Source organism: Orcinus orca, chromosome 11 (genome assembly GCF_937001465.1).
Source record: "Orcinus orca chromosome 11, mOrcOrc1.1, whole genome shotgun sequence".
NCBI classification, from domain to species: domain Eukaryota; kingdom Metazoa; phylum Chordata; class Mammalia; order Artiodactyla; family Delphinidae; genus Orcinus; species Orcinus orca.
Window position 1 is genome coordinate 12434932 of NC_064569.1, and position 15322 is coordinate 12450253.

General features: G+C 36.4%; 1 protein-coding gene across 4 annotated transcripts in view; it reads right to left on the reverse strand.

Moving 5' to 3' along the window:
- EPS8 (epidermal growth factor receptor pathway substrate 8) overlaps positions 1–15322 on the reverse strand; it is a 191604-nt gene that overhangs the window by 43891 nt on the left and 132391 nt on the right. For all 4 annotated transcript variants that reach the window (XM_033408187.2, XM_049695108.1, XM_049695107.1 and 1 more), the window contains 9 exons: positions 14848–14915; positions 13686–13847; positions 11267–11416; positions 8506–8588; positions 7794–7930; positions 4057–4130; positions 2587–2713; positions 768–856; positions 317–391 (listed from right to left, as the gene is read on the reverse strand). In XM_033408187.2, the coding sequence (XP_033264078.1) occupies positions 317–391; positions 768–856; positions 2587–2713; positions 4057–4130; positions 7794–7930; positions 8506–8588; positions 11267–11416; positions 13686–13847; positions 14848–14915 (965 nt within the window). The remainder of the gene's footprint in view (positions 1–316; positions 392–767; positions 857–2586; positions 2714–4056; positions 4131–7793; positions 7931–8505; positions 8589–11266; positions 11417–13685; positions 13848–14847; positions 14916–15322) is intronic.

Here is a 15322-nt window from a genome sequence, read left to right on the forward strand (position 1 = left end):
TATTGTTCAAGCCATTTATATTACATACTAGTATATACTGAAACACTAGTATCCAATAAGTCTTTATTTCTTTTCATTTCCCTAGCTCTATCAGAGACATCAGTTTCCTCAGCTATAAAATCAGGTGTTTGGACTAGATGATTTCTAAGGTTCTTTTCAACTCTCAAATTTCACATACTCAGTGTTCACAGTAGATGGCAAAAGAAATAGTACCCATGCAAGGCAAGGAAGAAAAACTGTCTAGATAATCTAGACAGACACGTGGGGTTGAAAACATGCTAAGAATAATTACTTTCTTAAATTAATAAAATCTTACCATATTTAATGGAGTAAATAAAAAGTGAACCAAATCTGCAGCACTAGGATTCTGGATGTGAGACTTCAATTTGGCCTGTAACATTAAAAAATCAGGCAAGCCTATTACTATGATGTAATCGAGACAAAGGCAGACATTCAAAAAGGTTCAACATAGACTCAGAGAAGAGGTTTTTACTACTAGTTTCACTTTTTTGTATCTTAATTAGCAAGCGTGAGTTAGATTAGGAGAATTTCATTTTAAAAGACTGGAGTCATTCTTTTCTGATTAAATCTCTTAGATATACAGATTTTTGCAATCTGCTCTTCCAATGAAAGGCAAATCAAAACACACATACAAAAAAAAATCTATAACAACAATTTAATCTCTTAATTTGATCAGGTACATCCTGGCTAGACTTTGATCTCTTCCGTTTGTTTCTCTTAATTGTATATAAATAAATTTCACTTACCAGAAGGTTAAATCCATGTTTAAACTTTTGGAAACAGTCAATAAATAAGTCAGGAGGTGGAGGTTTTGCCCTCAGTGTTAAAACACCCTCTAAAGAAATAAATGGGAGGAGGGGTAGATGAGAGCAGAGTTCCAAGAAAACTTATTCAATGAAAAAAATTTAAAAACACATTTATGTTTGTAAAATTTGATGATCACATCAGATATCATGCTACCTAGTTACCCTCCCACATCTCATAGTCTGACTGCAATAAATTAAGGTGATCCAACATTTGAAATGGATTCCTCTACCCTTAGACACTATCAGATTACTCATCAATTCCATAAATTTATATTGTAGCCCTTCTATGTACCAATCATTGTGCTTATCACAGTGAAGGCTATACAGAAGTATAAGTTACTCTTAAAGGCCTTAAAATCTATAGAAGACATGAATCAGATAAGTAACAGAGATATGTCAACTGAGAGCTTAAAAAGAGACTACAGATGGGGAAATGTATTCTTAAAGATGTTTCATGGGGAAAGCAGCTTTTAAGATGGGATTTGAAAAGTTTGTTCCAGGGCAATTTGGTAAGAAAAACATCATGGTTGGATAAAAACAGCATTAGCAAAAACATGGAAAAAGGAAATTGCATGTACATGAAACAACAAACATAAAAGCAAAGAAACATGAGAATGGAAAAGCAGATCAAGGTTAGATTGTGAATGACCTTGACTGCCAGACCTCAACCGCCAGAGTTTGACTTATATCAGTAGAACATGGGATTAACATGCTTTCCAGCAGAAGAATGAAGTGACCAACTTCGAGCTTTAAGAAGACTGTCCTCATAGAATGGAAGACTAAAGCCTTGAGGGTTGCTTAGAAAGCTGGGTAAAAAATGAGGCAGCTGGAAGCAGTGCTAGTTATGAAAATGAAAAAGGAAAAAACTGGGTACAAGGGACCGAAAAAATAAAATCAATGTTGGTTATAAGCTAGAGAATGGACTCATAAAAAAATCTATGGCTTTGAATCTGGATGGCCAAGAAGATAGTATACCCTTCGTAAACAGTACAAGAGGAGTAAGTGGTTTGAGACATCAGAAAGCAGTAATACTTGATTTCAGAATGTATGGAGGTGAGGTATATCCACATCCATCCATCTAGAAAACAAGTCTACAGGTCACATGCTTATGATATAGACAGAGCTAGAGAAAGATGTGGAAGTCATGTGAAATAAAAGGAATATTTATTTACTATTCCCTTATATATTTCAATCTACACCATTTTGTTCCATAATTATAATTTTATACATTTTGAGGTCATTTTAAATAGCTGAACCACAGCACACTTAAAAACTGCTTGTAGGTGACCCGAATGTACTGTTTGGTGTTTTGTGATAAGAAATTAAAATTCACTAACATTTTGAACTATTTTAATGAGAAAAGTCAATCCTTTTATTTAACAAAATAATGAGGTTCTATATTTACAATTAAATAAATTCAAATATGGGAAGAATGGTGCTATGACTTTCTTTAACAGACATTACTTTTATAATGACTAATGAAAACTATAGACATATGGTCACTACTGAATCTCAGAGTCTCTGTAATTTAGGTAAAGTGTCCTAGAGTCTTTCTTTACTGTAGCCAACTTGGGACCAAATGGACTCTTCCCCAGGCTCATCTTAATCTCTGCCTACATCACTGGTGCTATCTCAAAACCAGAAAAGGGACCTTGGTCCCTGCTCAATGGAGTCTTATTGAACAACTCAGAAGGGCAGAAACTCTGCCTAGCACTGGCATTCTGAATGGTCTTTAGAAGGTTAAGAAAATCCAACTTACCTCCTGGTCCTTTCTTTTTACCTTTCTTAGTTTTCTTCCTTTTAGAAAGCTCAGAAAATGCTTCAGCTGCTTTTTGGAGTTTTGTGATAAAAAATTCAATGTCATCCAAAATGTGGTTTAAGATTTGCTGGAATTAGAAATTACAGAATAAAATATAAAACAAAAGAAAACTATCTTTGCCTTAGCTGTACACTGTGAAGGAAAATCAGAAAGTTAAAAAAAAAAAAGAAAGAAAGAAAAGAAAAAGGAACACCTCCCACATGCAAATTTCAGGTTTATCACTAATTCTAAGAAAAAGTTTTGAACTAAATATACCTGTGGCTAAAGTCTAACATTTACATTTTTCTTTAGCTTAATTTTGTTCTATTTTTAATACCATAAAGAAAGCATTCACAATATCTATTCAGATTATTAATTATTTTCAATTACTCTGATTTTTTCATTGTGTTCGCCCACATAAAGTTAGGGGAAAAATTTCCAAGAAACACTTTGTTAGAACAGCACTGAGCATTTCTGTTTTTCTAATAAATTTTCCAGTAAAGCACTGACAATGTTATTTCATGGAATTAAAGGGCTCTAGAGTGTTATGATAAATAAACACATAGATAATCTGCAATAATAGGCATTAATAAGCATTTCTTCTGGGTAAAACAGAAATAATGATGCACTATGCTTTCAGAGATCATGAGATCAACTTTGATTATACTATATTGTATATTATATTATACATATTATATTATACATACTATAGTCTTACTTGACTTTCTCTTTTATGTGTGAAACTTGACATTCTTTTAACTAAAGAGTAAAAACTGAGGTTAAATAAGCTTTTAAGTATTAAATAAAGTTTTAAGTATTAACAAGTAATACTGTGATATAAAAATTAAATTCCAAACTTCAAATTCCTCTAAATATTTGTTTCCAAATAAGCTGAGAACATAAGTAGAGTATAAAAAGTAATTATGCTGATGTCATATTTTATGATTATGTCACAGGACATTGTCATTCTGCAAGGAAATTACTATGGAGAAATAAAAACAAATACAGCCTTATCCTTTATAAAGCATTAAAATGTACTTATCTACCCTTAAGAAATGCCACATAACTTTTATCTTTCGGGCATTATAAAATATTTTAGAGTAAATGCCAGGAAGACAAATGTAGAAGGTATTTCAGTCATGGGTTACAAACTATGAGCAAAGAAAAACCCCTCAAATCTTGATGATTCAGCTTAAATTCCTCTGCAAACCAGTTGATAGTCTAGTTCTATCACAGCCTTAGTCTACTAATTAAATATTGGCATAAAGGCAAAAATAGTTAAAAAAAATAATTCAAAGGGCCTAACCACCACTGGAAAGAGAAAATATGGTTTCCACAAAATACCTTTATTGAAATCAACTTAATTTTCCCTGTTAATAATTTTTCCTTTAAAAAAAAAGCCAAAGATATAAAGATGACTATTTCACTTACCACATCTCTGTCAATGCGGGCTGCCATCACCTCAGGTGTTTCTTCCTGCTGATAATAATTCCTTTGTTTCTCAACTAAAGAAAAGAGAATCATGTATCTTTCAACCTGTTGCTTAAGTGATACCAATATAGATCATCAAACATGCAAATTGGCTAGAAAAGAGCATCATTTGCAAAAGGAAACACCTCCACTGGGTACAAAAATCAAAGCTGTGCCCATCACCTCTGACGTGCATCCTTGCTACCACACTTGGCAGGGCTGCAGTACTGGCTTTCCATTTGTATGGGATTGATTTACACTGTAATTTCCCCTTTATTCTCTCTCTTTCCAAAGTCAGCTGCCAGTGGAACCAACCCTAACTTAGTACCCTTTAATTCCTACACAAGAAAAAAATATAAACCCACGAGGTCCTGGCCGTGTTTCCCACCACTGGCACTCCAAGGTCCCGGGGGACCAGGCCCAAGCCGTCTTTTCTCTCCTTCCCACCCCGCCTTGCCGACCAGGTGGCTTCTCACAGAACAGGCCCCAAATGGGTTGTTTTCCTCTCTCCCACTTTGGGTTTATGCGGCCCTACCGGTGACAAGGGGCAACATCTGGGTTAGGCGATCAGGAGGATCAGCTGCTTAAGTGTGGCCCAGAGCTTCCGAGGCCTCCAAAAGGACAGAGCAGCCGACTGTCTACATTTCTCGGGCTTGCTGTAAGGACAGATGGAAAAGCACATCCAGGGGTCTGTCCCAGGAGCATCCCCATGGGAGGACTATCTCATTTCCTCTCCAAGCCCCGGCTCGTCACATCCGAGCACCGGCTCGGACTCAGCTGGCGTTTATCTGCCTGTGAAAAGCCAGGAATTATGAGGAGGCGGCGAGGGCTGTGGCTCAGTCACTTAAGCTGCTTCTACCACCGGACACAGCTGTCCCGGCCATGCGTGCGGCTAAGCACCTACTTCTTAAAATGGGCCGACTAAGTTCTAGGTTCTAAAGCTCCTAATTTTCATACCATCTAACATCATGACAACAGTAAAGCTTTGGGGGTTCTGATAGTAAAGTGCTTCTAAAATTGTAGTCTAATTAAGCTTAAAACCCACAATGTTGGGTTCATTATCATTTTAAGCCATAAACTTTATAAGTAGAAATACCTACAAGAATTTGCAAATTAAAGAACCAAAGTCTTGGGCTTCCCTGGTGGTGCAGTGGTTGAGAGTCCGCCTGCCGATGCAGGGGACGGGTTCGTGCCCTGGTCCGGGAAGATCCCACATGCCGCGGAGCGGCTGGGCCCACGAGCCATGGCCGCTGGGCCTGCGTCTCCGGAGCCTGTGCTCCGCAACGGAGAGGCCACAACAGTGAGAGGCCCGCATACCGCAAAAAAAAAAAAAAAAATAGAACCAAAGTCTTGCATTAGCTCAGTTGGCTAGACCATGATGTTAATCATGATCATTATCATGAACTCCGTCCTGGTACAGGTCAGTTAACACTTCCACTAAACACAGATACTCATTCAAAGACTTCTCAGTAGATGAAATGAAAGAAAAATGGATGGATGAAACAGAAAAACTGTATCATCACTAATGGAAATACAACTCATGATGGATCATCATGACTCTTGATGTTCAATACAGAGAACTGCAAAAAATACTGAAAACTGCTATGCCTCCTCTATGCCTAACTTTACCCTTAAATGGAATACTTGCCAAAAAAGGGGAAGAAATTGCTCAGTCTTACGAAACTTAATCGGTGAAATTTCAACATATGAAATCTTGCCAGTTAGCTGCTGCTTTACACACTGTTAGCTGCTGTCTTGGTTTTAGTGCACTCCAGAGGGCAGTAAGTTGAAGCTGAACTACAGCTATCAGGAACTCCAATAGGTCCCGAAATATCATTCAGACGGCACAGTGAGAGAGATGCGGTATTTCTCGGATTTTTCATAATCTGCCGCGCTACTAGCATCCCACTGCCACTATTCTACAGAGGTCTATTCTGCAGTCAGGGGTAGAGCTACGTTAAGGGTCCAAAGAAGGAGTTGTCCAGCCTGAGTCAGCTGGAGCCTTCAGAGGGACCAGAGGGATACTCCTCTTGGAGGGTTTTCCACTGGCCTGGAGCCTGCACGCTGGACAGAACCTCATGTGGTAAGTGGTGTGTTCTGTTTGACCTGGTAGTAAACCAGAAGTTCTGAAAACCTTATCTAAATGTAATTTAAATAGATGAGACTGCACAGAGTATTTCAGACAAAATCTAATGAGGGCTCAGAAACTCCCGGGAATAAATTTTTGTTGTTGTACATTATATTAGGTTTTACAGATGTTTTTACAGGTTTATTCAGAATGTCTGAAAACTTAAGATGTCTTATCCTTCCTCAACTTCAAGAAAAACCATTTTGACTTCTCTCAAAATAAAACCTACATCCCCTCTACAAAATAGTAACAATAGCAAAAATATTGTAAGTACACAAGAAGTAGAAAACACTGTAAACTCCCGTTTAGTTTTTAAACATAAAATTGTAAATACAAAGTGGATTGATAGAAATGTATATAATTCCTAAAGACAGAAACTGCTATAACATTACAGTAAATAATAATTCTGTTACTTTATTTTTGAAAAGCGGATGCTTCAAAGATTTCTTTCTTTCATCTGTTCGGTAGCTGGGTTTATATGTAAAGTGAAAATAACTTTAAGAACATGGGAATCTAAATAAAATGGAAAGCAACTGATAAAATAAAATGAACTCAATTTGGCAAAAATGAATGTCTACTATACTGTTCCAGGTACTATTATAGACATTATTTGCTTTCAGACTCACAGCAACATAGGAATTATTATCCCCATTCTGCAAGTAAGGCATAACTTCACAAGGTCGCACAGGTAGGTCCCTGTCTTGCTCCAGAGCCCAGATTTTGGCTCTCCAGACTCAAAGTACAGTCCAGTATCACTCATTTTGGTAATCAAGTTCCGTAGGTTAACTACACTGTTAGATTCTCATGAATAATGCTTTATTAGATAAAGGATAAGAGATTTAAGAAATCACATTGAACTAGGAGGCAAAAGAATGAGGCTATGGTCTCCATCAAATTCAGACCCACTGGATCACAATTTATTCACCCTTAAAATGAAGAGATTGGACCAAACATGTTTTAAGGCATTTTCCAGTTATAAAAATTTCAGACTTAGTAAAACGTTCTGTCAGATAAAAGGTTACACTATGTTCTTTGCCATGATTATTTGTTTTTAACGAAGAATGTCATGGCAAAATGATGGTACAGACATAGGGTCCATTGGGCAAGTTTACCCGATGGTGAATACATTTTAGCCCTTTTCCGTCACCCTACCCCTGCCCTGATATCCTGTCCTTGTAACCACAAACAGTTTGTCCAAAAGAGGACAGTGGTAAGATAATAATAATGGAAAGAACTTGAAGTATTATCTTAAAAATATATTGATCGTCTCCTGTTTGGTATATATAATATTACCATTCTTTTAATTGTTAGTTGAGTCAAACTTCCTCTCTTTGACTGCTTTAGAAAGAAAAGAGTCTACTCCTAACACCATATTTATTAAGACTGGTCTGAACTCTCAGAGACAATAATCTTACAGTGCCCAAGGCTTAACTTTCCTTTAAGAAAGATTTATTTTTACAAAACTAACCTCAAGTTTCAGCTCAGAAATCAGCATCAGATTTTGAAAACAAGAACTAGGTCACAACTCAAAGTAGATGATAAATAAGCACCAATCCCTGGAAATACTCACAGTCCCCTTGGTCAGCTGCCAATGCAGACCAGGCTGCCACCCGACTTCTAACATCCACCTGGGTCACAGTCCCAGGTGGCACAGGGGCGGGAGCTCTGGGTGGAGGCGGTATACCAGGGTCTGCTTTGGAAATCATCCTAAAAACAGATGAAAACAAACTGAATTTTTACCATCTCTATTTCTACAATACATCAATTCTCTCAATTTTATGGTATTAGTTCTTCAACCTCAAGAAGAACTATGTCAAGGGGTAGAAAAACAAGGATTTCCTAACCATGCCACGTTATGTATATTTATAAATGTATATGAAATATAAAAATATAGAACATTTTCAAATCAGCTGAAAACCAGGTTTAACGTTTTTTCTGGGTCTCCTATGATTTGCAAAGGCTGTTAACCAACTAGAGACCTAACATCTGTTTATAGTCCCTTTGGCTACCTTGCCTTAAAATGCCACACATTGGTTCATGGGTCTCTGTGACAACACAAGTAGAAGGAGCCGTATCAGAGAAAGACCAGAATCACGGAGAGAAAAGGCACACACACATATACCGACAAACTTGCGAGAGCAAATGAGTTGAGATTACAGGTTGTAATCTGCAAAATATAATAATATACCTTCACTGAAAATATATATTTTTTCATTTTTAGAGGAAAAAAAAGACTTAAAAACACACCAGTTCTAGCCCTTAATTTCTTTTCATGTTTTTACCTCAGGACATCAGGCCGCCTCTTCTGTTTCCCTCCTTTACTGTCGCTGATTGCACTTTCAATATCTTCACTAATTAGGTTTGCCTGCAATGAAAGACAAGTTACCTGGGGGCTTATGGATTTTTTTTTTGTCTTGATATGTAGGTTAAAACAGAAAAAGGGATTACATTCCCTGTCCAAAACAAAAATGTCTTGATGCAAAGAAGCCATTTTATTTTTTTTAAATCTGCTTTCGAAACATAACACTTCCAGTTTTTTTAAGTGAACTTTGTAATGACAGGATTGGAAAACTGAAGGAATTTTTAAAGATTATTTAATCCAGATGCCTTTAGTTTTTTTTTTTTTTTTAAAGCTATACTTGCATAAAGGCAAAGAGAAAAAGGATTTGCATATGCTGAAAGTATAAACACATGCTGAAAACGTAATGGGTTAGTAGCTATGCCTGGGAAGCAGTGAAGGAATCAGAAGTACCAGCATGTGGAGCAGCATCCCTCCTCTCCCCCGTCCTCCCCATCCACTGGGCCCCCATTAACTGGTGGAAACCACTCAGTTGCAGCAGCGCTACTCCCAGTTTGAGACAAACCCACATGGTCACAGGGTGGACCCAAACACTAGGTTGTAACCTTTGTGATAACCCCTTTATTTTGTCATTGCACGTTCATAAAAATTAACTTTCTCTAAATAGTTTGACCTTTCCGATCCTTTTCCAACAATAACCCTTGAACGTTTAATTTGGTTTTCTTGGGAACCAATAAGAGATTAGCAGCTAAGAAATTTATTTTGTTTGGTTCTGAAGTTTATTTAGCCAGTGAGTATTACTGTATATTAGGTTCTTGCTGGGATGTATTTATCTTCCATTTTGTGCCTGCTTGTTCTCTGTAATTACGTCTGTTTTTCTCAATTACATATATGCACACATACATACATACATACATATTATACTCTTTTACCATAAGTCCAGGTAATCATAAAATTTTAGAACTGAAAGGATACTTAAAGATCATATAATCTGCTCTTCTTGTTTTATAATTAATAAAACTGAGGAATACTTATATGATGACTCGGCCTAGGTCACACAGCTATTAAACGAGAGCGCTAATGCATCCTAGTCCGGCTTCACTTCCGTAAGAACATCCTCGTTTTAGGAAGACATTACAAACGTCATCTCAAAGGCTTTCTATTATGTGGGAAAATAAAACTGAAGATGCCTAGGAATCCTGAATTTCCTATGGGCAGGGTGTGGGGTTGGCCATCATATTTCTAAGAAAAAATTTACTACATAGGTGAGCAGGAGTTTTGTGTAAAGTCCCCTGATAAAGAAACTTTAAAACACAAAACTGATGTTGCAAGACGGCCCATAGAAAAGAAACCACACATTTCATTGCATTTATATTTTTAATGGGGCAAGAAAAAACATCCATCTCATATGTGCACGGATGGGTAAATGCATATAGCTGTGTAGTGGTCCTTGACTTTTAATGAGGACAAAACAGCATTCAGTAAGTCTGTTTTGGACCCATCAATATCATCATGCCCTATCAAATAAAGCAAACCTTTTATCCTCAAAACTGAAATCCAGAAACTTCACTCAGCCCAATAACTCTTAGTTTCCAGGGAGGGATTTTAGAGCGCTGAAGCAAACACCAGATTTAAAATGTCTTTTAGCATAGTCCTCTGTTTTTAAAATGTTTGAATTAAATTTCACTATATTTTCAGAGCAAAATATTCATCTTAATCCTTACTGATTTAATAAATCTAACCTTGCAAAAATCTTAATACGCTTTATGACTTTCAAAAGGCACTATATAAAAGTTTGATGAACATTACGTATACAAATTATCTACTGCCACAATTCTTTTCAAGTAAGATTTTTAGAAAATCATTTATGACATAAATTGAAATTAAAAGAAAATTATAAAATACACAATTCATAGTCAATCTTAATTTACCTAACATATTTTAAGGTCAAAGAATCACAGAAAAGATCAAGTGACACTTCATGCTAATCTCCCGGCACTTCTTTATAAGATAAAAACTGCCTGTATATGTTATAATATGCAGTCACAGTGATAAAACACTGCTTTGGCGAAGCACCAATCAACTCAACCAAAAATGATTTCCCTTTTAGAGAAATCAACTCATGAAATAAAGATTCAAGTTTGAAGATAAATTCTAATGTCCAATAAAGCATCACAAGTTATAATCATTTGAAAATTACAGTGTACTTTGAAGTACAAATCTTCAGCGTATGGCATATTATTACTGGTAACTATGCTCAACTATTTTCACATTATCACTAGGGGATTACATATCTTGAGGAATTATTCCAGTCACATAATTAAACAGTGAACCTTAAATCGATATCATGGAAAATGTCCAAGTGTTTCATTGCAATAATCCATGCTATGTGATTAGTGCAGAATAAAATAGGATGACATGATTATTTATTGTCCATGAAGAATGATTTTTGAAGAATCAATCTTTAATTATAAGTCCAAGTCCCTCAGTGAAGAATTTAATGTATTATCCACACCTTTGTTTTAATAAACAGAATGCATCTGATTTCTTTCTTTTAATACTATTCTATCTCCTCTTTATTTACTTAGCCTGGAAACCCTAGGGAAGATACCGAGGTATCTGTTTTCCTTACAAAATCCTAAGAAACTAAAAATCTAGTACCTACTAGCCATGTGACTGAAGTAGATAATCAAAAGCTGCTGGAACATGTGCTTAAAGGGAAAGAAAATTCACCCTTCTTTTACCTTAATCTCATCACACTGGAAAAGATGAAGATCGGGCTTGTTCTGAGTTGACTCTTTGCACACGAGGGCAAGAACTGAATCATAGTTACAGGAGTGCATCACAGCCTGGCAGTGTTGGATTGTGTTCAAAGGAAAATTCTCCAGTTCATTCTACAAAGTAAAAATATAACTTGCCTTATTTTTCATTAGCTATATAAAATCCATCCCACAAAGAGCTCTAGGCATCCTACCAATAATTTTTAAAGTATGCAAATCACATTGACAATGGATGCTAGTAAACACGGTAAATTTGGAGGATGATTAGGTACAAGTAGGCAGCAAAGATAACAAGCCTGGTGGGTGGGAGAAAGAGCAACAAAAATGGAAATATTTAACAAAGGAATGTAGTTGTGTTCTTAGTAAACAGAAGAAATACTAAAATTAGCATTACTGATTTCCTAAGATTATGGGCTAGAGATGATGCCTTTAAGAGCAAAATAGGTAAACTGAGGCCTCTTTCCAAAATTATTCACCATATACCTGGTATTCTTTTCCCTGTGGCTATGTAGTTTTGGGTTTTTTGGTTTGTTTTACTTGAACACTGTACAGTCATACTCTTAGTTTCTACCTTCAGTGATCACAAACGTTAGGCTGAGAATAACACATCATTTGTACACTTTTTATTTCACTGAATCTCTCAGATGAAAAAATTCACTATGTTAAGTTTTTCCAGCCAAAAATGTCAAACAGCATGGTCAGAACAATCTTATTAAAAAATACATTCTTCAAAATGATTAAGATATTTGGTCTTGTGAAAGTGAATATTATTTCATGAGATATATTTAAGGTGCTTACCCTAACACTAATGGCCTTACACAAGTAGCGAGTGGTGTCATGATGGAATTGACGGGAGAAATTGTGGGGTTTTTTAAGTAAACAAAATACAATATCCCTGATAACTAGAACATAAAAAATAACAATAACTTTTATTACAGACAGCACATAGACATCACACCATAAATTTATTCTAAGTCCTGACTCCCTGGGACCCAGAAAAGGTGAAACAAAAAATGCAGGTTCCATTAAATTAGAATGAAATTTATGAGCCATACTAGAGAATAATAACTTTTCTTTCTTTGCAAAAGCAAATTAAATAATATCTCTCCTCTACAATTACTTGAAACTATGAGGATTAGAGAAGATCTTAGTTGCTATTCTCTCACAGAATTCAATGAATGAGATGAAAGAAAGGGCAAATTTTACCCCGACTCCTATCAGACAACAAAGAGTTGTTGTCTTTATCTTAGCAACTCAAATGCCTATTAGATGACGGAGCTCAGAGAAGGCCTTTTTTAAGAGCTCCACCATCTTACCTGAGTAGCTGTGTAAAAGAAAGGTGCCCAGTGTTGGCCTGGTGCAAGTTAATGTACATACACACAAACCTTTTTATCCTAGTTCACTCACTGGGGTTCAAACCATATCACTGGGATATGGTTTGACATAGCATGTAATTAATATGTGTCATAAAGAATAGTGCCCTACAGGGCTTCCCTGGTGGCACAGTGGTTGAGAGTCCGCCTGCTGATGCAGGGCACACGGGTTCGTGCCCCGGTCCGGAAAGATCCCACATGCCGCGGAGCGGCTGGGCCCGTGAGCCATGGCCGCTGAGCCTGCGCGTCCGGAGCCTGTGCTCCGCAACGGGAGAGGCCACAACAGTGAGAGGCCCGTGTACCGCAAAAAAAAAAAAAAAAAAGAATAGTGCCCTACAGGGGCCTTATTTTATTTTTTTGGTATCAGTGCAATTGTTTCTCTTTTTTTAATTAATTTATTGTTATTTATTTATTTTTGGCTGCATTGGGTCCTCAATGCTGCACATGGGCTTTCTCTAGTTACGGCGAGTGGGGGCTACTCTTCGTTGCGGTGTGCGGGCTTATTGCAGTGGCCTCTATTGTTGCGGAGCATGGGTTCTAGACGCACGGGCTTCAGTAGTTGTGGCACGCAGGCTCAGTAGTTGCAGCACGTGGGCTCTAGATCACAGGCTCAGTAGTTGTGGCGCACAGGGCTTAGTTGCTCTGCAGCCTGCGGGATCTTCCCAGGCCAGGGATCGAACCCGTGTCCCCTGCATTGGCAGGTGGATTCTTAACCACTGTGCCACCAGGGAAGTCCCCAGGGGCCTTATTTTAGCATGATGCATTTTTTCCTCAATTCTTCCATCTCATCATACATGGTTAAAAAAAACTGTATCCCTCTATCTCTAGTTTAAAACATGATTTCACATGCATAAAGTACATACAGTATGACATTTTTTCTTCAAAATGACTGACAAGAATATTTTACGTTGCTAAATTTTTACCCATTTTCAAACAACCTGATCTAATTGTAAACATAAATATTTGTGGACTTTCTTGAAAATAAAATAGTATAAATATTTCCAACTTGCCTTTGATTCTAAATCAATCAGGCTCACAGCTCTCTCGTCCACCTGAAGAATCATATCTTGAGTCCAAACTTTGCCCTTGGCATCAAGCAATTTCAGCTTCCTTATCCCATCGTCAACAGTTATCATAGCATCTTTCCGATCCAGAACAAAGGTAGTCAAGTGCTTATGATTGGCAAAAAGAAAAAACATAATACACACGGTCCCTTATTAAACATTTTCCAAAAAAATAGCAAGTTAAACTAACTGAAGTCAGCTAGTAGAGAGGGGAGAGACAAATACAAAGTACTCTAGAACTTCATGGTTACCTTATTGGGATAATAAGGTCAAACAGGTTTTTGTTGAATAGAGGAAATGATGCCTTGAATCATAAAATATCTAAATATGTTTAATACTGAGCCTTGTGGAACTACATAAACGTGACAAAAACAAACTCTAAACAGATTAAATAACATTCTCTTTATTTAATCCATTTTATTCCATTTTGGTTATTTAAATGCTGAACAATAGAAGGCAATCTACAAGGCAGCTTGAAAACTACAGACATTGGTAATTGACAGCAGCAACAGCAATTCTAGTCTGTAACAACTGTCCAACTTTTCACTCTACTGAAACAAAACTGTTTAAATGTAATTAAGCATGCTTGAGGAGGTAGAAACTTGAAAATAAGAGCAATTTAAAAATTACTTCCTACTTAAATATTTTCCATTATAATAAGCAAATGTCCACCCAAGTAGATTCCAATTAAGAGCAAATATCTTAAAAGACAGCAATAGAGGAAAAACTAAAAAAAAGAAACCATTGCTTAAACAGAACTAGTAATGACTTTAGACAAAACTAAAAGTAAAACTAAACCATCCACTGAAACTGTCAAGGCTTATTTCAAGAAGATTCCATAATACTAAATAGAAGCCTTGGTCTGTTTTTAACCAAAATAAGGCTGACAATGATAAATGACTAGTTATCATTTTAATTTATTCTCTATGAAAACAGATTAACAAGATACTTCTATATTTAACATCTGCTTTATAAAAATCTGAAAGAAAACATGTCAACACAATTTACAACATCATAGAAATGAAATAAAACATAACTCTGATTTTACTACCAATTTTTATGTCCCTCAAGCTTCATTCTAAAGTTAGCAAACATCAAAGCATCTTACTTCAACATGGTATTGGGATATATCTGACACGCTGCTGACACTATCCCGTGCATAATTCTTCCTTTGTTCTGGAAAAGAAGTTGAAAAAGCCATTATTTACCCATGAGTGGGCTGATGTTCATATATCAGTGTCTCGTGGCCATCTCTAAAACTAGTCTATCTCATATATAAGTACAGTAGTACAGTAGTATAAGTCACCACTGTGTGGTGTATCTGAAAATACTCATCGTTCACATTAAATGAAAAAGTCATGAGAAAGCTTACATTATATGCAAGAACAATTTGACCCAACGTAAGTGTTCTGAATCCCAAAGGTTAACAAGATTATTAATGTTGTAAGAAAAAGTTATTTTGTGTAAAGATTTTATTAATCAGGGACCTCTTCTTTGGCAAAAAGATAAAAACTGGCTTGTAAATTTCATCTTTTAATGCACTGAGAACAAAATGGAACTGCAGATACTGTCACAGATGCTGT